This window comes from Epinephelus fuscoguttatus, linkage group LG21, assembly GCF_011397635.1.
Source record: "Epinephelus fuscoguttatus linkage group LG21, E.fuscoguttatus.final_Chr_v1".
Taxonomy (NCBI): Eukaryota; Metazoa; Chordata; class Actinopteri; order Perciformes; family Serranidae; genus Epinephelus; species Epinephelus fuscoguttatus.
This window is the reverse complement of record NC_064772.1, coordinates 39277360-39299077: the sequence shown is the minus strand read 5'-3', so window position 1 is coordinate 39299077 and position 21718 is coordinate 39277360. Positions and strand designations below refer to the sequence as shown.

General features: G+C 45.1%; 1 protein-coding gene and 1 long non-coding RNA gene across 2 annotated transcripts in view; one reads left to right on the top strand and one right to left on the bottom strand.

The window, feature by feature from the left end:
* LOC125882024 (piezo-type mechanosensitive ion channel component 2-like) overlaps window positions 1-21718 on the top strand; it is an 87431-nt gene extending 65713 nt beyond the window's left edge. Inside the window, 15 exon segments of the mRNA XM_049565647.1 lie at window positions 2503-2683; window positions 6368-6467; window positions 7187-7334; window positions 7414-7501; window positions 7596-7722; window positions 10621-10779; window positions 12407-12554; window positions 12653-12841; window positions 16124-16216; window positions 17118-17284; window positions 17385-17501; window positions 17593-17672; window positions 18978-19191; window positions 19439-19580; window positions 19655-21718. Of these exon segments, the coding sequence (XP_049421604.1) occupies window positions 2503-2683; window positions 6368-6467; window positions 7187-7334; window positions 7414-7501; window positions 7596-7722; window positions 10621-10779; window positions 12407-12554; window positions 12653-12841; window positions 16124-16216; window positions 17118-17284; window positions 17385-17501; window positions 17593-17672; window positions 18978-19191; window positions 19439-19580; window positions 19655-19756 (2055 nt within the window). The 3' untranslated portion in view covers window positions 19757-21718.
* LOC125882029 (uncharacterized) lies at window positions 12910-16133 on the bottom strand. Its single transcript, XR_007448282.1, has 3 exons — window positions 14155-16133; window positions 13008-13688; window positions 12910-12961 (listed from the first exon to the last, which is right to left on the bottom strand). It is a non-coding gene; the product is annotated as an uncharacterized LOC125882029 (long non-coding RNA).

Below are 21718 nucleotides of genomic sequence, written 5' to 3'. Positions count from 1 at the left end.
GAGCCGTACTCCAGGTAAATACTACAAGTCATAGCACCACTGAGCCGTACTCCAGGTAAATACTACAAGTCATAGCACCACTGAGCCGTACTCCAGGTAAATACTAAATACTACAAGTCATAGCACCACTGAGCCGTACTCCAGGTAAATACTAAATACTACAAGTCATAGCACCACTGAGCCGTACTCCAGGTAAATTCTACAAGTCATAGCACCACTGAGCCGTACTCCAGGTAAATACTACAAGTCATAGCACCACTGAGCCGTACTCCAGGTAAATACTACAAGTCATAGCACCACTGAGCCGTACTCCAGGTAAATACTACAAGTCATAGCACCACTGAGCCGTACTCCAGGTAAATTCTACAAGTCATAGCACCACTGAGCCGTACTCCAGGTAAATACTACAAGTCATAGCACCACTGAGCCGTACTCCAGGTAAATACTAAATACTACAAGTCATAGCACCACTGAGCCGTACTCCAGGTAAATACTACAAGTCATAGCACCACTGAGCCGTACTCCAGGTAAATTCTACAAGTCATAGCACCACTGAGCTGTACTCCAGGTAAATACTACAAGTCATAGCACCACTGAGCTGTACTCCAGGTAAATACTAAATACAAGTCATAGCACCACTGAGCCGTACTCCAGGTAAATACTACAAGTCATAGCACCACTGAGCCGTACTCCAGGTAAATTCTACAAGTCATAGCACCACTGAGCTGTACTCCAGGTAAATTCTACAAGTCATAGCACCACTGAGCCGTACTCCAGGTAAATACTACAAGTCATAGCACCACTGAGCCGTACTCCAGGTAAATTCTACAAGTCATAGCACCACTGAGCCGTACTCCAGGTAAATACTACAAGTCATAGCACCACTGAGCCGTACTCCAGGTAAATTCTACAAGTCATAGCACCACTGAGCTGTACTCCAGGTAAATACTAAATACTACAAGTCATAGCACCACTGAGCTGTACTCCAGGTAAATTCTACAAGTCATAGCACCACTGAGCTGTACTCCAGGTAAATTCTACAAGTCATAGCACCACTGAGCCGTACTCCAGGTAAATACTAAATACTACAAGTCATAGCACCACTGAGCTGTACTCCAGGTAAATACTAAATACTACAAGTCATAGCACCACTGAGCTGTACTCCAGGTAAATACTAAATACTACAAGTCATAGCACCACTGAGCCGTACTCCAGGTAAATACTACAAGTCATAGCACCACTGAGCCGTACTCCAGGTAAATACTACAAGTCATAGCACCACTGAGCCGTACTCCAGGTAAATACTACAAGTCATAGCACCACTGAGCCGTACTCCAGATCAAAACTCCAAGTCATAGCACCACTGAGCCGTACTCCAGGTAAATTCTACAAGTCATAGCACCACTGAGCTGTACTCCAGGTAAATACTACAAGTCATAGCACCACTGAGCCGTACTCCAGGTAAATTCTACAAGTCATAGCACCACTGAGCTGTACTCCAGGTAAATACTACAAGTCATAGCACCACTGAGCTGTACTCCAGGTAAATACTACAAGTCATAGCACCACTGAGCCGTACTCCAGGTAAATACTACAAGTCATAGCACCACTGAGCTGTACTCCAGGTAAATACTAAATACTACAAGTCATAGCACCACTGAGCCGTACTCCAGGTAAATTCTACAAGTCATAGCACCACTGAGCCGTACTCCAGGTAAATACTACAAGTCATAGCACCACTGAGCCGTACTCCAGGTAAATTCTACAAGTCATAGCACCACTGAGCTGTACTCCAGGTAAATACTACAAGTCATAGCACCACTGAGCTGTACTCCAGGTAAATACTAAATACTACAAGTCAGAGCACCACTGAGCCGTACTCCAGGTAAATACTACAAGTCATAGCACCACTGAGCCGTACTCCAGGTAAATACTAAATACTACAAGCAATAGCACCACTGAGCCGTACTCCAGGTAAATACTACAAGTCATAGCACCACTGAGCCGTACTCCAGGTAAATTCTACAAGTCATAGCACCACTGAGCCGTACTCCAGGTAAATACTACAAGTCATAGCACCACTGAGCCGTACTCCAGGTAAATACTACAAGTCATAGCACCACTGAGCTGTACTCCAGGTAAATACTACAAGTCATAGCACCACTGAGCCGTACTCCAGGTAAATACTAAATACTACAAGTCAGAGCACCACTGAGCCGTACTCCAGGTAAATACTACAAGTCATAGCACCACTGAGCCGTACTCCAGGTAAATACTAAATACTACAAGCAATAGCACCACTGAGCCGTACTCCAGGTAAATACTACAAGTCATAGCACCACTGAGCCGTACTCCAGGTAAATTCTACAAGTCATAGCACCACTGAGCCGTACTCCAGGTAAATACTAAATACTACAAGTCATAGCACCACTGAGCCGTAATCAAAGTAAAACTCTATTCTATTTATTATTCTAAAACTCTGTCTTCCTTCCCTCTCTGCAGTGCCATGGGCTGTGGGACCAGACTGTTACGACAGATGCAGATACTCTCCATCACCAGGACACCCAGGGCGACTCTGGTCAAAGTGCAACCTCTGCCGATCCAGCTGACGCTGCCAGCACGCTGCGGCGTCGAGGCAGGAGACAGACGCGCTCCAGCTCCACCCAGCTGCGCTCTCCTGCAGGTAAAATCTAATGCACCTCAACAGAACAAGATGAAATGTTACAGGTGAATATTTCAGTCTGAAGGATATGACGGCGGTGTTTGTGATCAGCTGCTGGAAAAGGAGGGTGGTTTGTTCAGCTCAGTGTGGTACAATAGACCTGTTTCAGAAATCCTTTGGTCCCTGGATGAAGCCTTGTTTTGTGAGAACCCATGATCTATGTAAGGGACCGAGCTGGCAGACAAGAGGAGACTCAGGTGGTTTTCAAAAAAAAAAGGCTTTTATTTTACACAAATACTACAAAAAAAGGTACAAATGATAAATGTATAACTAAAGTTCTGGGCCCATAAAAGAGGTCAAATAAACAAAACTGAACTTAAGTGACCTTAACACCAACAACAGACTTTCAAAGTGGACACAATGGGGAACATATATACTGGCTGATCAGACCATTAAGACACAAGAGGGATGACAGACAGACAAACACTACCAACTAAGCAATAAATAACAAAACAGAATAATTCCCCCAAAAAAGGTTAACTCAACTAAATTAACCAAACCAAAAATACCAAAACTAAATTTTTAATCAAGAGAAACAAGCAATACAACTAAATGGAAAAATAACAGTTTCTCCCTATGAGGTGGCAGGAATTGGTACGGCCCAATTGGCCACTTCCTGTATTTAAGAGTTTCAGTTCCTGGGGCACATCCTTTGCTCGAGCGTGGCCAGATGTCCTACAGGAGCAGCACCTGCACACTGGTAACTCAAGAAATGAAAAATAATACAATTTAAAGAAACTAGTGACTGTACAAAAGTTAACCCAATGTGCGCGCTACAAATAGAAACTAATGTACTGTCAAAACTGTAAAATAAAATGAGTATGATGTATGAAACAAAATCCAATATGTTGTCATTTATTTGTTTGTAATGTGAAATATAATTAAGTTTAGCTAAATGAGGGAAAAATGAACTACAAATGTAAAAGAAACCAAAGTGTGAGTGCCACCGGGGGACAGACCTTAATGCAGCTGTGTGGCTGCAAGTGCGGCCATCACAATCTAAATGAACTGTTCTGAAAAAAGCTGTTGGCAGATGGCAGTCAGCTGCTCAGAGTCGTGGCCTGCACACCACAGGATTCCTTTCAGGTTTGTTGGCTGTGGTGAGTCCTGCAGCAGCAGACAGGTATCAAGACGACTGCAAGGTCTGTGGTCACACATCTGGTGGTTTGTCAGAAGAGGTTCTGACAAACCACCAGATGACTTCATCCGTGGACTCTTCTGTCCTCACCTGTCGATATTTTAGATCAATTTCCTGCTTGTCGTAAGGTGTGAAAGCTGGTATCATTTATTAATAATCTGCTCGCTGTATTGTTCTATGTGAAGTCATCCTGCTGGGACTGGTGATTTTTGGATGTTGGCTAAGGCTGAACGATGTATTGATAAATTCTGTCATTTTGTTTGGATTTAGTAAATCGATGTTGAAGTCACTGCAGATGAACGTGACTGTTGCAGTTTATGTTTGTAAAATTTTGCTCCATCCAGTCCTTAAATGTGTCTGTGTCACTGCCCAGTGCTTCAAATATACGACTCACAGTAACATTTATCTTTTTTCCAGATAAATTTCTACTGTAACTCTTTCCGGTAAATTATCCACCACATCTTTTCCACCACCTTAAAATTCAAACTTGTCCTTTTACAAGGCCACACCAGCTCATCCCACTTTTGTCTGTTTCTACGTCAGCTCCGTTAGTTTTAAACGCTGCGCCTCTTTCACTGTTGATCCAGGTTTCTGATATCGAATGGACTTACTAATATTATTTATTTATTTATTTATTTATTTAAAGAGGACAGCGCACATTAAACATACATTACTGTAGATGTGCCAGTGTTAGCCAAAGGCTAGTTTCCAACCGTAGTCCTCCTATTATTACATGTTATATGTTGTGATGTTGGCGTACATGCTTCTGCTGTTAAAGTGAATTATTGATATGATGTTTTGACTCTTGGTGGTGCTGTGAAACTGTTGGCGGGTACAACAGAAACAGTTCTTGCTGATGTTGAGGATCAGTGTCATTTTCCACTTCTTATGTGTTTAGCTCCAGATGGTCACACTCAGCCGTCCTTTGTAAGAAGGGATGTGTGAGAGTTGTGTTTGTTGTCAGAAGGAAGTTTGTGATTGGGTGCGCCTGGTTGGTGATTAAATATTTCTCGGTGTATCAGAGTCCTGATCCGACAGCACTGTGTTTAACAGCTGAGCCTGTGTGGATGTGAAGTGGTAGGCGTGGTGTTTGTACCGAGTGTTTCAGGTTAAACATGAACACGTACAGACAGAGATGAACACCAGAGAGCTACAATGACATTTTGCAGACAGCTTACGTTACACTGATATTAGGGCTGTGCGATATGACGATATATATCGTGTGACGAGAGAAAAATGTCTATCGTTTCATATTTTGCTCTATCGTTTATATCGTTGTGACGCAAATTACACTTTTTTATGGCAATATTTTTCATCTGGAGTCTGTCCATCTTTTGCACGGATTGACAAATTACTCTTCTTGGCTTTTTAATTCGCGAAGCTTTTATGGCACTTACAGTAACATAACGAGTTTATATAATAACTCCGCTGTCTGTTTCTGCTGTGCTGCACACACTGAGGGCTCAGCTCCACAGAGATGCAGCGAGATGGCAACAATATTCAGACCAAATCAGGTGGTGCGGAGTACAGCCTCAGTGTTGAGTGGAGGTGTGTGGGGGTGTTTGTGCTTTAGAACATAACCGCCGTGAAACAAACAGAAAATAATGTTTTATTGATCTGATTCACCAGCTTTCTCGCTACCAGCGCTCCCTGTCTTCACTCCCTCTCTAGCTTGCTCTCTCTCTCTCTCTCTCTTTCTCTCTCTCTCTATTTGTCTCGTCTTCTTTAAAACGAGCCCGTTGCCCGACTCATCGTAATGTTATCAAACGAGGAGAAATGTCCTCCCCTCGTCCTAGTAACGTTTTTCTACTCCCTCATGGTAAAGTTTAAAGCTCTGATCAGTGTGATCCCCAGCACACCTCTGAATCCGGAAAACACCTGTATGCTACGTAAAAGCACACACAGAGGCACATTTAAGCGGGGGGGGGGGGGGTGGTATGAGATTTTGGTCAGATCGCTCAGCCCTAACTGATATTAATTCTGCTCTCAAACAGTACGACATACTTTATTGTCCCCAAAGGGAAATTTGTTTTAGACAGTTGTTTTGGATATGCTGCGCACAACATGCCTTCACAAATTCATTTTTAAATCGGTTAAGTTTGCAGTGGGCAACTCTATTATCGTCTGCCGGAGGACAAGAGCTCATATTCTACGTGCAGGATATGTGATGGGTCGGTCAGTATCCTCTGAGCTTGCCTAAAAACAGACTGCTCATAAATTGACTGGAGGGACTGGTACTCGTTTCTCCCCGTCACCATCATGGCTGTGTGTACCAGACCGGCCAGCTTAGGTTTTAGTTGTACAGTTGTTGTTGCTCAGCTTGTTGTGTCGGCTTCCGTTTTAGAGCGGCAAAGAAGTGATTTCTGGGAAAACTGTTACGTCTGCATGTGGAATGACATTAGAGTTGACGAATAAACGACGTGGTGTGAGCCTGGTGCAAAGACTCTTGTACCCGCCGTACTGGTGATATTTTCTTTCTTGTCTTCTTCATGTGTTTTATTCTTTAGGCAGTGTGAGTTCCAGAGCTCAGCCGCCGGGCAGGTTCGATCTGCTGCTGGAGAAACTCCGAGAACTTTCCATCAGAGCCAAGAAGTACTCTGTTAGCAGGTATGCTAACACTGAAGTGAACCAGTTTATCCCCCCACAGGTCTGAGAACAGATAACATCCAAACTGATAACAGAGATAAAACTTCCTGTGACTGAGCTGTTCCTGAAAATACCTCAGGATTTATTCCTGATTATGGTCAGATACAGATGGATCTGTCAGCACTCCACAGGTACTGTTTGTATTTGTATTGAATGCATTACAGGTATTAATGATGGTGTTTACCTGCTCAGGTGAAAATGAGCTACTTTCTAAATCTGGTACAAAACATCTGGAGTGTCGAGTAACATGGTTTGATTAATTTCACTTTAAACATGTTTTTTTATTTTGAAAACTCAGAAAAGAGAATAGAACATTGAGACAGTTTTATTATTCTGTGTTTGAGCTGCTGGCTCCAGTTTCTCCTCCATCTGATAAGTTGAGTGCAGCTTCACTGTCCCACATGGATCTGATGAACATCAGGTGTGATGTCTGCAGACTGTATGATGACTGCGCCGACTGAATCACAGGCTGCGATGCAACAGCTTCACATACTGAGTGATGCTGCAGGGTTATTACTGCACCAACTGTGAAGCACAACAAAGAGGCGCACATTAATAACATTATTGCAATTATTATTATCATTAATAAGATTAAAAAAATAGCGCATCACTGTGCGTCACTGCACGTCACAGGCCTCAGCTGATGTCTGTCTGTCTGTCTGTCTGTCTGTCTCTGTCAGGTGTCTGTCCCTCTACCGTCCGGTCCTTCAGTTCTTCAGAGCTCTGGTCCAACCAGAATACAGCGCTGTCACTGATGTTTATGTCCTCATGTTCCTCGCTGACACCGTGGACTTCATCATCATTGTCTTTGGCTTCTGGGCCTTTGGAGTAAGGTTTTATTTCCTGTCAGCATCACTCGACGTTTTGAGTCTGAATAAAACTTTACTGAACTCTCTGACTGTCTCAGAAACACTCTGCGGCTGCTGACATCACTTCCTCCCTGTCAGAAGACCAAGTTCCTGAAGCTTTCCTGGTGATGGTTCTGATCCAGTTTGGTACATCTACCTGTCAATCTGTTTACCTGTTTGTTTGTTTGTTTGTTTGTTTTTGTTTGTTTGTTCAGACCTATGTCTGTCTGTCTGTCTGCAGGCACCATGGTGATAGACAGAGCTCTGTATCTGAGGAAGACTGTTTTGGGGAAGTTAGTCTTTCAGGTGATTTTAGTCTTTGGGATTCACTTCTGGATGTTCTTCATCCTGCCCACAGTCACTGAGAGGTAACCACCTGTTTCTACTGTCTCTATTGTATCTACTGATATCTACTGTATCTACTGATATCTATTGTATCTAAGATAAGTTAAGATAAGATAAGATATTTACTGATCCCCCAGGGGGAAATTCAAGTATCACAGCAGCACAAGACAAAATCAAAGGACATTAAATAGAATAAGATGGCTGGCTGAATGAGCTGCCCATCAGCCACAGCTTGTCGTGCAGAGGGTGAGAAGGATTGTCCAGGATTGCACAGATTTTGTCCTTCACCCTCCTCTCAGCCACTGTCTCCAGACTGTCCAGGTCCAGTCCCACCACAGAGCGGGCCTTCCTCACAAGCTTGTTGAGCCTGTTGACCTCACCAGTCTCAACTCCACCCCACCAGCACACTACAGCAAAGAAGAGTGCACTGGCAACCATAGACTGGTAGAAGGTCTTGAGGAGCCCACTACAGACGGCAAACGATCTGAGTCTCCTCAGGAACAACATCCTGCTCTGTCCTTTCCCATAGACGGCATCTGTGTTATGAGTCCAGTCCAGTTTATTGTTGATGTGGAGCCCAAGGTACTTGTATGAGTCCACCATCTCCACCTCCTCACCCTGGATGGTGACTGGGGCAGGTTGCCTCCAGTTCCTCCGGTAGTCCATCACCAATTCCTTAGTCTTGCTGATGTTGAGTTGAAGGTGGTTTCAGTTGCTCCACGCGACAAAGCTCTCAATCAGTCCTCTGTACTCCTCCTCGTCACCACTGCTGATGCACCCGACTAAAGAGGAGTCATCGGAAAACTTTTGGAGGTGGCAGGAACCAGAATTGAACCAGAAATCAGAGGTGTAGAGGGTGAAGAAGAATGGTGCCAGAACAGTTCCTTGGGGCACCCCAGTGTTACTTGACACCACCTCAGATAAGCAGCCATCCATCCTGACGTACTGCGGCCGGCCCGTGAGGTAATCCAAAGTCCAGGCAGTGATGCTGCATATCCAGCAGCTTGTCTCTCAGGAGGCTGGGTTGAATGCTGTTGAAGGCACTGGAGAAGTCAAAGAACATGATTCTCACAGTGCTTCCAGCACTCTCCAAGTGAGACAGGGCCTTGTGAGTGAGGAAGATGATGGCATCCTCCACACCAATGTGCTGCTGGGCCAGTGGGGAGAGGGGGGGCAGTAGTGGGGTGAGGGGGGCTGTCAGCCGAAGCTGTCGATGAGCAGGGGGAGGGAGAGGGAGACAGGTCGCTGCTGGGGAGGGGAGCAGAGTCTACAGCAGAGGTGTGAATGGGTACAGTGATGGTGGGTGGGGACAGACAGAGCTTATTGCAAATTCTGGGCCACCTTTGACTGCAGGTGTGGCTTTCCCACAGCCTGTCATCGTCCACACCTCTTTGGTGTTTTTCTGTCCCATCTTGGCCTCGATCTTCTCCTTGTAGCTGTTTTTGGCCTCCCTCAGTCTCCTCTTCAGCTCCTTCTGAACAGCCCTGAGTTCCTCGTCATCCTTGGACATGAACGCCCTCTTCTTCCTGTTAAGAAGGCCGTTAATGTCTTTATTGATCCATGGCTTGTTGTTCGAAAAGCAGTGAACCTTTGTTGGGACAATGTTGTCCTCACAGAATTGTATGTAGTCTTTAATGCAACGAGAGAGACCCTCCATGTCATCGCCGAAGTCTTCTATAAAAAGTCCCCAGTCCGTGACATTAAAACACTCTGGCAGTGCCTCCTCTCTACTGGTATCTACTGATATCTACTGTATCTACTGATATCTTCTGATATCTACTGATATCTACTGTATCTATTGATATATCTACTGATATCCTCTGATATCTACTGATATCTACTGATATCTTTTGATATCTTCTGATATATCTTCTGATATCTTCTGATATCTAATGATAACCTCTGATATCTACTGTATCTCCCGGTATCTACTGATATCTTGTGATATCTACTGTATCTCCCAGTATCTACTGATATCTACTGTATCTACTGATATCTTCTGATATCTACTGTATCTACTGATATTTACTGTATCTCCCGGTATCTACTGTATCTACTGATATCTTCTGATATCTACTGTATCTCCCAGTATCTACTGATATCTACTGTATCTACTGATATCTTCTGATATCTACTGTATCTCCCGGTATCTACTGTATCTACTGATATCTTCTGATATCTACTGTATCTCCCAGTATCTACTGATATCTACTGTATCTACTGATATCTTCTGATATCTACTGTATCTACTGATATTTACTGTATCTCCCGGTATCTACTGTATCTACTGATATCTTCTGATATCTACTGTATCTCCCAGTATCTACTGATATCTACTGTATCTACTGATATCTTCTGATATCTACTGTATCTACTGATATTTACTGTATCTCCCGGTATCTACTGATATCTACTGATATCTACTGTATCTACTGATATTTACTGTATCTCCCGGTATCTACTGATATCTACTGTATCTACTGATATTTACTGTATCTCCCGGTATCTTCTGATATCTACTGTATCTCCCAGTATCTACTGATATCTACTGTATCTACTGATATCTTCTGATATCTACTGTATCTCCCAGTATCTACTGATATCTACTGTATCTACTGATATCTTCTGATATCTACTGATATCTACTGTATCTACTGATATCTTCTGATATCTACTGTATCTCCCGGTATCTACTGATATCTACTGTATCTACTGATATCCTCTGATATCTACTGTATCTACTGATATGTTCTGATATCTACGGATATTTTCTGATTTCTTCTGATAACTACTCATATCTACTGTATCTACCTTTAAGTGTCACTGCTCTGTGTGTGTGTCCATACAAGTCCCTGGACTGTGTAAATAACAACTTATTTCTGTCTGTTTTTCTATCTGTCTGTCTGTCTGTCTGTCTCCAGGCGGTTCAATCAGAACCTGGTGGCTCAGCTCTGGTATTTTGTGAAGTGTGTTTACTTCGGTCTGTCGGCCTATCAGATTCGTTCTGGTTACCCGACACGAGTCTTGGGAAACTTCCTGACGAAGAGCTACAACTACCTCAACCTCTTCCTGTTCCAGGGGTGAGTCCACATCCAGCTGTTAGTCTAGCTTAGCACGAACACTGGGAGCAGAGGGAAACTGTTAGCCTAGCCTAGTTTAGCACAGACACTGGGAGCAAAGGGAAACAGTTAGCCTGGTTAAGCACAAACACTGGGAGCAGAGGGAAACTGTTAATCTAACCTAGCTTAGCACAAACACTGGGAGCAGAGGGAAACTGTTAGCCTAGCCTAGCTTAGCACAAATACTGGGAGCAGAGGGAAACTGTTAGCCTAGCCTAGCTTAGCACAAATACTGGGAGCAGAGGGAAAATCTTAGCCTAGTCTAGCTTAGCACAAACACTGGGAGCAGAGGGAAACTGTTACCCTAGCCTAGCTTAGCACAGACACTGGGAGCAGAGGGAAACTGTTAGCCTAGCCTAGCTTAGCACAGACACTGGGAGCAGAGGGAAATGTTAGACTGCGGCCTGTCACATGTCACCAGACTTTAAACATTTTAACAACACAGTGTTCCCCCACACCTTACACTTCCTTACCCTGTCTGTCTGTCCATGTCTTTACCTGTCCTTCCACCTGTCCATGTCTTTACCTGTCTGTCCACCTGTCCATGTCTTTACCTGTCCTTCCACCTGTCTTTGTGTTTACTTGTCTGTCCACCGGTCCATGTCTTTACCTGTCTGTCCACTGGTCCATGTCTTTACCTGTCTGTCCACCGGTCCATGTCTTTACCTGTCCTTCCACCTGTCTTTGTGTTTACTTGTCTGTCCACCTGTCCACGTCTTTACCTGTCTGTCCACCGGTCCATGTCTTTACCTGTCCTTCCACCTGTCTTTGTGTTTACTTGTCTGTCCACCTGTCCATGTCTTTACCTGTCTGTCCACCGGTCCATCTCTTTACCTGTCTGTCCACTGGTCCATGTCTTTACCTGTCTGTCCACCGGTCCATGTCTTTACCTGTCCTTCCACCTGTCTTTGTGTTTACTTGTCTGTCCATCTGTCCATGTCTTTACCTGTCTGTCCACCTGTCCATGTCTTTACCCGTCCATCCACTGGTCCATGTCTTTACCTGTCCTTCCACCTGTCTTTGTGTTTACTTGTCTGTCCACCGGTCCATCTCTTTACCTGTCTGTCCACTGGTCCATGTCTTTACCTGTCTGTCCACCTGTCCATGTCTTTACCTGTCTGTCCACCGGTCCATCTCTTTACCTGTCTGTCCACTGGTCCATGTCTTTACCTGTCTGTCCACCGGTCCATGTCTTTACCTGTCCTTCCACCTGTCTTTGTGTTTACTTGTCTGTCCATCTGTCCATGTCTTTACCTGTCTGTCCACCTGTCCATGTCTTTACCCGTCCATCCACCGGTCCATGTCTTTACCTGTCCTTCCACCTGTCTTTGTGTTTACTTGTCTGTCCACCGGTCCATGTCTTTACCTGTCTGTCCACTGGTCCATGTCTTTACCTGTCTGTCCACCTGTCCATGTCTTTACCTGTCCTTCCACCTGTCTTTGTGTTTACTTGTCTGTCCACCTGTCTTTGTGTTTACTTGTCTGTCCACCTGTCCATGTCTTTAACTGTCTGTCCACCGGTCCATGTCTTTACCTGTCTGTCCATCTGTCTACGTCTTCACCTTCCTGTCCACCTGTCTGCCTGTAGTTTCCGACTCGTCCCCTTCCTGACGGAGCTGAGAGCAGTGATGGACTGGGTGTGGACAGATACCACTCTGTCTCTGTCATCCTGGATCTGTGTGGAGGACGTCTACGCCCACTGCTTCGTCTTAAAGTGCTGGAGAGAGTCTGAGAAGGTTTGTATCTGTCGGCAGAGGAAACCCCCACGTCGCCGCCACGACACCTGTGTGTGTATATTCATGCACTTTGTGTACTGTGTGTGTACTGTGTGCAGAGGTACCCGCAGCCTCGCGGTCAGAAGAAGAAGCGTGTGGTGAAGTACGGGATGGGCGGTCTCATTGTTCTGCTGCTGATCTGTATTGTCTGGTTTCCGCTGCTCTTCATGTCACTCATTAAATCTGTTGCCGGAGTCGTCAACCGACCACTCGACGTCTCTCTGACCATCACGCTGGGAGGCTTCCAGGTAAACTCACCTGACTCACCTGACTCACCTGATACACCTGACATATCTGACTGTACCTGACACACCTGACATACCTGACACACCTGACACACCTGACTCACCTGACTATACCTGCCACACCTGGCTCACCTGACTCACCTGACCGTACCTGACACATCTGACTCACCTGACTGTACCTGGCTCACCTGACTGTACCTGACACACTTTTCTGTACCTGACACATCTGACTGTAGCTGACGCGCCTGACACACCTGTCTGTACCTGACACATCTGACTGTACCTGACACACCTGACTGTACCTGGCAAACCTGCCTGTACCTGACAAATCTGACACACCTGATTGTGTCTGACTGTACCTGACACACCTGACTGTACCTGGCTCAACTGACTGTGCCCGACTGTACCTGCCACATCTGACTGTACCTGACACACCTGACTCACCTGACTGTACCTGGCAAACCTGCCTGGACCTGATACACCTGACTGTACCTGGCAAACCTGCCTGTACCTGACACACCTTTCTGTACCTGACACATCTGACACACCTGACTGTAGCTGACACACCTGACACACCTGTCTGTACCTGACACACCTGACTGTACCTGACACACCTGATTGTACCACCCACACCTGACACACCTTACTGTACCTGACACACCTGACTGTACCTGTCAAACCTGCCTGTACCTGACAAATCTGACACACCTGATTGTGTCTGACTGTACCTGACACACCTAACTGTATCTGACACACCAGAGTGTACCTGGCACATCTGACACACCTGACTGTACCTGACACACCTGACACACCTGACTCACCTGACTATACCTGCCACACCTGACTGTACCTGACACACCTGATACACCTGACTGCACCTGGCAAACCTGCCTGGACCTGATACACCTGACTGTACCTGGCAAACCTGCCTGTACCTGACACACCTTTCTGTACCTGGCACATCTGACACACCTGACTGTAGCTGACACACCTGACACACCTGTCTGTACCTGACACACCTGACTGTAGCTGACAACCATGATAGTACCACACACACATTACACACCTTACTGTACCTGACACACACCTGTCAAACCTGCCTGATACACCTGATTGTGTCTGACTGTACCTGACACACCTAACTGTATCTGACACACCAGAGTGTACCTGGCACATCTGACACACCTGACTGTACCTGACACACCTGACACACCTGACTCACCTGACTATACCTGCCACACCTGACTGTACCTGACTCACCTGACACACCTGACTCACCTGACCGTACCTGACACATCTGACACACCTGACTGTACCTGACTCACCTGACTGTACCTGACACACTTTTCTGTACCTGACACATCTGACTGTACCTGACACACCTGACTGTACCTGGCAAACCTGCCTGTACCTGACAAATCTGACACACCTGATTGTGTCTGACTGTACCTGACACACCTGACTGTACCTGGCTCAACTGACTGTGCCCGACTGTGCCCGACTGTACCTGCCACACCTGACTGTACCTGACACACCTGACTCACCTGACTGTACCTGGCAAACCTGCCTGGACCTGATACACCTGACTGTACCTGGCAAACCTGCCTGTACCTGACACACCTTTCTGTACCTGACACATCTGACACACCTGACTGTAGCTGACACACCTGACACACCTGTCTGTACCTGACACACCTGACTGTACCTGACACACCTGATTGTACCACCCACACCTGACACACCTTACTGTACCTGACACACCTGACTGTACCTGTCAAACCTGCCTGTACCTGACAAATCTGATACACCTGATTGTGTCTGACTGTACCTAACACACCTAACTGTATCTGACACACCAGAGTGTACCTGGCACATCTGACACACCTGACTGTACCTGACACACCGGACTGCACCTGGCACATCTGACACACCTGACTGTACCTGACTTACCTTGCTGTACCTGACTGTACCTGACACACCTGACTGTACCTGACCTACTTTGCTGTACCTGACACACAATGTCACCTTTGATGTTCTCACCTTTAACATGGTCTCTTGGAATAGGATGCTCCTGGTTAGAGATAGGAAAAACCTGACCCAGGTGGTAAACCACGCCAAACAAATGCAACATTCAAAAGTTTACAATGTTTACAATGACCCAACACACCCACTACTACCATCTTTCAGGCTGCTGCCGTCTGGCAGGAGACTTGTGGTCCCTCTGGTGAAGCAGAACGGCTACAAAAATTCATTGCTGCCCTCCAAAATAATCAACAACAGTAGGCTGTGATCACTGTTGTTTTAAATGCTGCTTTTATGCTATCTATGATGTATTTGATGTTCTTACTTATGTTCATTATTTATTTTGTTTTATGTTTCCTGCTGTATTTTATATGCCAGATGCCAAAGACAAATCTCCATTTTATGCAAACGTAATGGACAATGAAGTTTTCTTATCTTACCTCAGTGTCTCAGGGAACAGTTCCAGTGGCTTTAGTACGGCAGCTAACCTGTTGCAGTGGACAGTAGTATCAGTATCAGTAGTATCAGTATCAGTAGTATCGGTATCGGTATCAGTAGCATCAGTAGTATCAGTGTCAGTATCATTATCAGTAGTATCACTATCAGTATCAGTAGTATCAATATCAGTATTAGTTTCAGTAGTATCAGTATCAGTATCAGTAGTATCAATATCGGTATTAGTATCAGTAGTATCAGTATCAGTATTAGTATCACTATCAGTATCAGTAGTATCAATATAGGTATTAGTATCAGTAGTATCAGTAGTATCAATATCAGTATTAGTATCACCATCAGTATCAGTAGTATCAAGATCAGCATTAGTATCAGTAGTATCAATATTAGTATCAGTAATATCAGTATCAGTAGTATCAATATCATTATCAGCATTAGTGGTATCAGTATCAGTAGTATCGGTGTCAGTATTAGTATCAGTATTATCAGTATCAGTATCAGTAGTATCAATATCAGAATTAGTATCAGTATCAGTACCATCAGTAGTATCAGTGTCAGTATCATTATCGATAGTATCACTATTAGTATCAGTAGTATCACTATTAGTATCAGTAGTATCAATATCAGTATTAGTATCAGTAGTATCAGTATCAGTATTAGTAGTATCAGTGTCAGTATTAGTATCACTATCAGTATCAGTAGTATCAATATCAGTATTAGTATCAGTATCAGTATCAATAGTATCAGTATCAGTAGCGGTAGTATCGGTGTCAGTATCAGTAGCACGATCTCTGACCTATTGTCTTCCAGCCAATCTTCACGATGAGTGCGCAGCAGAATCAGCTCAAAGATGTGACTGAGGAAGACTTTAGCTCCTTCATCAGCTCCTACAGCTACACACCTGTGAGTACTACCCGGTATTGTTATCGGTATCAGTAGTCAGCTACACACCTGTGAGTACTACCCGGTATTGTTATCGGTATCAGTAGTCAGCTACACATCTGTGAGTACTACTTGGTATCAGTATCTGTATCGGTAGTCAGCTACACACCTGTGAGTACTACTTGGTATCGGTATCTGTATCAGTAGTCAGCTACACACCTGTGAGTACTACTTGGTATCGGTATCAGTAGTCAGCTACACACCTGTGAGTACTACTTGGTATCGGTATCTGTATCAGTAGTCAGCTACACACCTGTGAGTACTACTTGGTATCGGTATCGGTAGTCAGCTATCGGTATCGGTAGACAGCTACACACCTGTGAGCACTACTTGGTATCGGTATCGGTATCAGTAGTCAGCTACACACCTGTGAGCACTACTTGGTATCGGTATCGGTATCAGTAGTCAGCTACACACCTGTGAGTACTACTTGGTATCGGTATCGGTAGTCAGCTATCGGTATCAGTAGTCAGCTACACACCTGTGAGCACTACTTGGTATCGGTATCAGTATCAGTAGTCAGCTACACACCTGTGAGCACTACTTGGTATCGGTATCGGTATCAGTAGTCAGCTACACACCTGTGAGTACTAGTTGGTATCGGTATCTGTATCAGTAGTCAGCTACACACCTGTGAGTACTACTTGGTATCGGTATCGGTAGTCAGCTATCAGTATCGGTAGTCAGCTACACACCTGTGAGCGCTACTTGGTATCGGTATCAGTAGTCAGCTACACACCTGTGAGCACTACTTGGTATCGGTATCGGTATCAGTAGTCAGCTACACACCTGTGAGTGCCCTGTAGCGCTGCTGCCACACTCTGTAGTCCTCCCTCATTAACTATGCGCCTGTGTTTCCCAGAGTGCACTGCAGTTCCTGGAGGCGTATGGTCATGAGGACGTGACGGTGGCGGAGCTGCAGGGCAGCAGTAACTCTCTGTGGACCATCAGTCCTCCCAGCAGGCAGTACCTGAGCCAGGTGCTGAACCTGGACCACTTCCCCCTGACTGTGTCCTGGACTGTTCAGAGGTCAGCTTCACTCTGCTGATCAATAATCAATCATCAGTCAATGATCTGATCAAACTGCAGGAAGTTGTGTTTGTTTATTTATTTGTTTGTTTGGAAACAGGAACTTGAGTCTAGGGGCGAAGGCGGAGCTTGCTTCAGGTAAACATGTGACCTACCTGGACGATGAGACCCGTCTGGAGCTGATCCAGCTGCTGAATGGAACCAGGACACTTCCTGTGTGAGTACGGGGGGCGTGGCTACGAACAGGGGGCGGGGCTACACGTGTGTTGTTGTTTGTTACAGTGTGTTTTGTGTGTGCTTGTTTCCAGGGTGATACAGGAAGTGTTTCCATGTTTCATTCGGGCGCCGAGCGACTCCAACGCCAAACCCATTGAACAGCTCTACACAGGTCCCTTTCTGTCCCACTGTCTGTCCCACTGTCTGTCCAACTGTCTCCCTGTCTGTCCAACTGTCTGTCCCACTGTCTGTCCCACTGTCTCCCTTTCTGTCCCACTGTCTGTCCCACTGTCTGTCCCACTGTCTCCCTGTCTGTCCAACTGTCTGTCCCACTGTCTGTCCAACTGTCTGTCCCACTGTCTGTCCCATTGTCTGTCCAACTGTCTGTCCCACTGTCTGTTCAACTGACTGTTCAACTGTCTCCCTGTCTGTCCCACTGTCTGTCCAACTGTCTGTTCAACTGTCTTCCCGTCTGTCCAACTGTCTGTTCAACTGTCTCCCCGTCTGTCCAACTGTCTGTCCCACTGTCTGTCACATTGTCTGTCCCACTGTCTGTCCGACTGTCTGTTCAACTGTCTCCCCGTCTGTCCAACTGTCTGTCCCACTGTCTGTCACATTGTCTGTCCCACTGTCTGTCCAACTGTCTGTTGAACTGTCTCCCTGTCTGTCCAACTGTCTGTCCCACTGTCTCCCTTTCTTTCCCACTGTCTGTCCCATTGTCTGTTCAACTGTCTGTCCAACTGTGTGTCCCATTGTCCATCCCACATTCCCTCTGTCTCACCGACTGACTGTCTGTCTCACTGTCTGTGTCACTGTCTCACTGTCTGTCTATCGTCCTGCGTCTTGTCCTTCGTAGTCTTGTCCTGTGGACACAACAGGAAGTCCACTGACCCTCAGAGCCACCAGCTCTCATCCCATTGGCTCAGGCAGTAACGTCACACGCGGCGTCTTTTCTTTGGTGAAATCTGGACTTTGATTTGGGGACAGTGACATGTGTGGACATCTCGTCCGTCCTGTCGCAGAACATCCTGTCAGATTATAATTCCTGTTTGTTTTTAATGTTGTTAGCATAACGTTAGCTCTCAGGCTAACAGCTGAGTCAAGTACTATGAGCTGAGTGGACACAGATATGTCCTGATCCGTCAACGTCTCCATCCCAACATGACCTGATGGGATGGTAATGGTTGCTCCAGGTATTAGTCAGACCCTCAGGTGTTAACAACGCAACTGACTTATGGTTGGTAAAAAACTTCAGACAGCAACTTTAGACAACAATGCAACTTCAAGCAGCACCTTCAGACATCTTGAGCCAACAACTTCAGAGAGCAACGCAACTTCAGACAACAACTTTAAACAACCATGCAACTTTAGACAACAATGCAACTTTTAACAAAAACTTCAGACAACTTTAAACAACAACGCAACTTTAGACAAGAACTTTAGAGAATTCTCCTACTCTCCTCTCTGCTCCAATCAGATGGTCAGTACAAAGACATCCTGCTGGCCCTGGAGCGGTCAACCAATGAGAGCAGAGAGATCCAGGACTGGTGGATCGTCGACCAACCGGCTGCCAGTCTGGTACCTATTGGGGGCGGAGCTTCTCTGACTGACAGAAGGGAGGCGGGGCTTCAACTGTTTGTGTTCAGTGATAAAGTCAGTCCTCCGAGTCTTGGCTTCCTGGCTGGATACGGGTACATAGTACTCTGATTACTGCAATAACTGTAGTACTTAAGGTACCGTAGTAACTGTGGTACTTTAGGTACTGTAGTAACTGTGGTACTTTAGGTACCGTAGTAACTGTAATTACTGTGGTACTTCAGGTACCGTAGTAGCTGTAGATACTGTGGTACTTTAGGTACTGTAGTAACTGTGGTACTTTAGGTACCATAGTAACTGTGGTACTGTGGTAACTGTCTTTGTCCCTGTCCCCTCCCGCAGCATCATGGGATTGTACGCGTCAGTGGTTCTGGTCATTGGGAAGTTTGTGCGTGAGTTCTTCAGTGGGATCAGTCACTCCATCATGTTCGAGGAGCTGCCATGTGTCGACCGAATCCTCAAACTGTGCACCGACATCTTCCTGGTACGTGTCACATGTGTTTGTGGTTTGTTCACCTGTCACTGCACTGTGATCTCATTGGCTGTTTCCTGTCTCAGGTGAGAGAGACAGGTGAGCTGGAGCTGGAGGAGGAGCTTTACGCCAAACTCATCTTCCTGTATCGATCTCCAGAGACTCTGATCAAATGGACACGCCGCTGACCCCACCCATCATCTTTATGACCCGTGATGATGTCAGAGTCTGTGATATCATCACTGAGCATCGTGTTCTCCAGATGTTCAACAGAGAATCTCCAGAGAACATTCTCCAGATGTTAAAATGTCAGTGACGACAGGAGTGTTTACTGAACCTTATGTTAAGAAAGAGAAAATGTTACCTGTTTGCAGGTGCAGCGGGGAGGCAGAGCTAACCTTCTGATGACCGGAGGACAGAGTATTACATGATTATTGATCACTGATGATCAGTGACTGCATGGAAACGTCTCATGCTGGAAAACCTGGAATTCTTCATGGCACCTTCGATGGAAAACAAACAACAGGCAGTGGGATTTTTAAACTTAAGTGAAGCCCCGCCCACTATCAAAATTCAGACCATGTGATTGGACGGTGTTGGTGAGACGTTCAGTGACAGGTGTTTGAACACGGGGACGCAGTCATCACTGATTTTTATTTATTTTACTTTAATGTTTACAGGAAGAGTCTTAGTATTTCTGTTACGTAATGATAGCTGTAATTAGCACCATGCTAGTTCTACATCAGCCATAATCATACCTTTGTAGCTTTACCTTAGCTCTATGTTAGCACAACATTAGCTTTTTGTTAGCTGTATTTAATTCTGTTAGTTCAACATTAGCTTTATGTTAGTCATAATAAGCCGTGTCAGCTTTACGTTAGCTTTAATTTGCTCTACGTTATCTTTATGTTAGCTTTAATGAGCTCTAAGTTAGCTTTATGTTAATTTTAATTGGCTATATTTTAGATTTATGTTAGCTTTAATGAGCTCTAAGTTAGCTTTATGTTAGCTTTAATTGGCTATATTTTAGATTTATGTTAGCTTTATTGAGCTCTAAGTTATCTTTATGTTAGCTTTAATTAGCTAAACGTTGTTATTTTTCTTGTGGTTGACAGAGGTGGGTGGATCGTTACCTACAATACTGGAACATATTGATACACACTGATGCTAGAATACTACGTTCCAAATGCCAAGTGTTGAGTATCAATAACAGCTCCAAACAGATACCATTGTTTTCATTAGCACTAGGTCTGTGTAAGGTCTACTTAGCACTACATTAGCTTTATGTGACTTCCATGGTAGCAGTACTGTATAAAAGTACTGTATATTAGCTCTATAATGGCTCTGTGTCAGCTTTCACTAGCCCTAAATTAGCTCCATGCTACATCAGCTAAATATCAGCTCTTCATTGCCTTTAGTAAGATCTATTAGCCCTATATTAGCTTTATGTTAGTTGTGTGTTAGCTCTATATTGGCTCTGTGTCAGCTTCAATTAGTACTAAATTAGCTACGTCAGCTAAACATCAGCTCTTCGTTAGCTTCATGGAAGGTCAGTTGTGTGTTAGCCCTACATCACTCGTAGATCAGCACTACGTCAGCTCTATGCTGCTTCTGTATCAACTTTTACTAGCACTAGAATAGCTCCATGCTAGGTCAATATCAGCTTTACGCTAGCATTTTAAGGCCTGCTTAGCCCTCTGTTAGCTTTTTATTAGGTCTTGGTATGTGAGCTGTATTTTAGTGATGGGTTTCCTTCATGTTAGCTCAATGTTAGCGCTGTGTTAGCATCATGTGAGCTGCATGTTAGCTCTTATTTGATTCTGGCTCATTCAACCTGTGTGCGAGGTCAAAGGTCATCAGAGCTAAGCTAACCAAAGCTGTGAGATGTTCCGCCCTCAAGCTAACAGTAGAGTGAGTGAGCTGTCAATCAAGGCCAGTGAAGGCACGACAACCAATCAGTGAAGAGAAGTGACAGCAGCTGTTCATCCAGTCACAGCGTGACTCTGGGCTCATTGAATCCATGCCCCCCCCTCCTGACAGGAAGCAGGAAGTCAGTGGAAGTAACTGTCAGATGGTGATGTAATCAGTGTTGTGTGACTGATAATAACCTTGGTGTTTCCTGTGAACGTTTGAAACGTGAAAATAAAAAA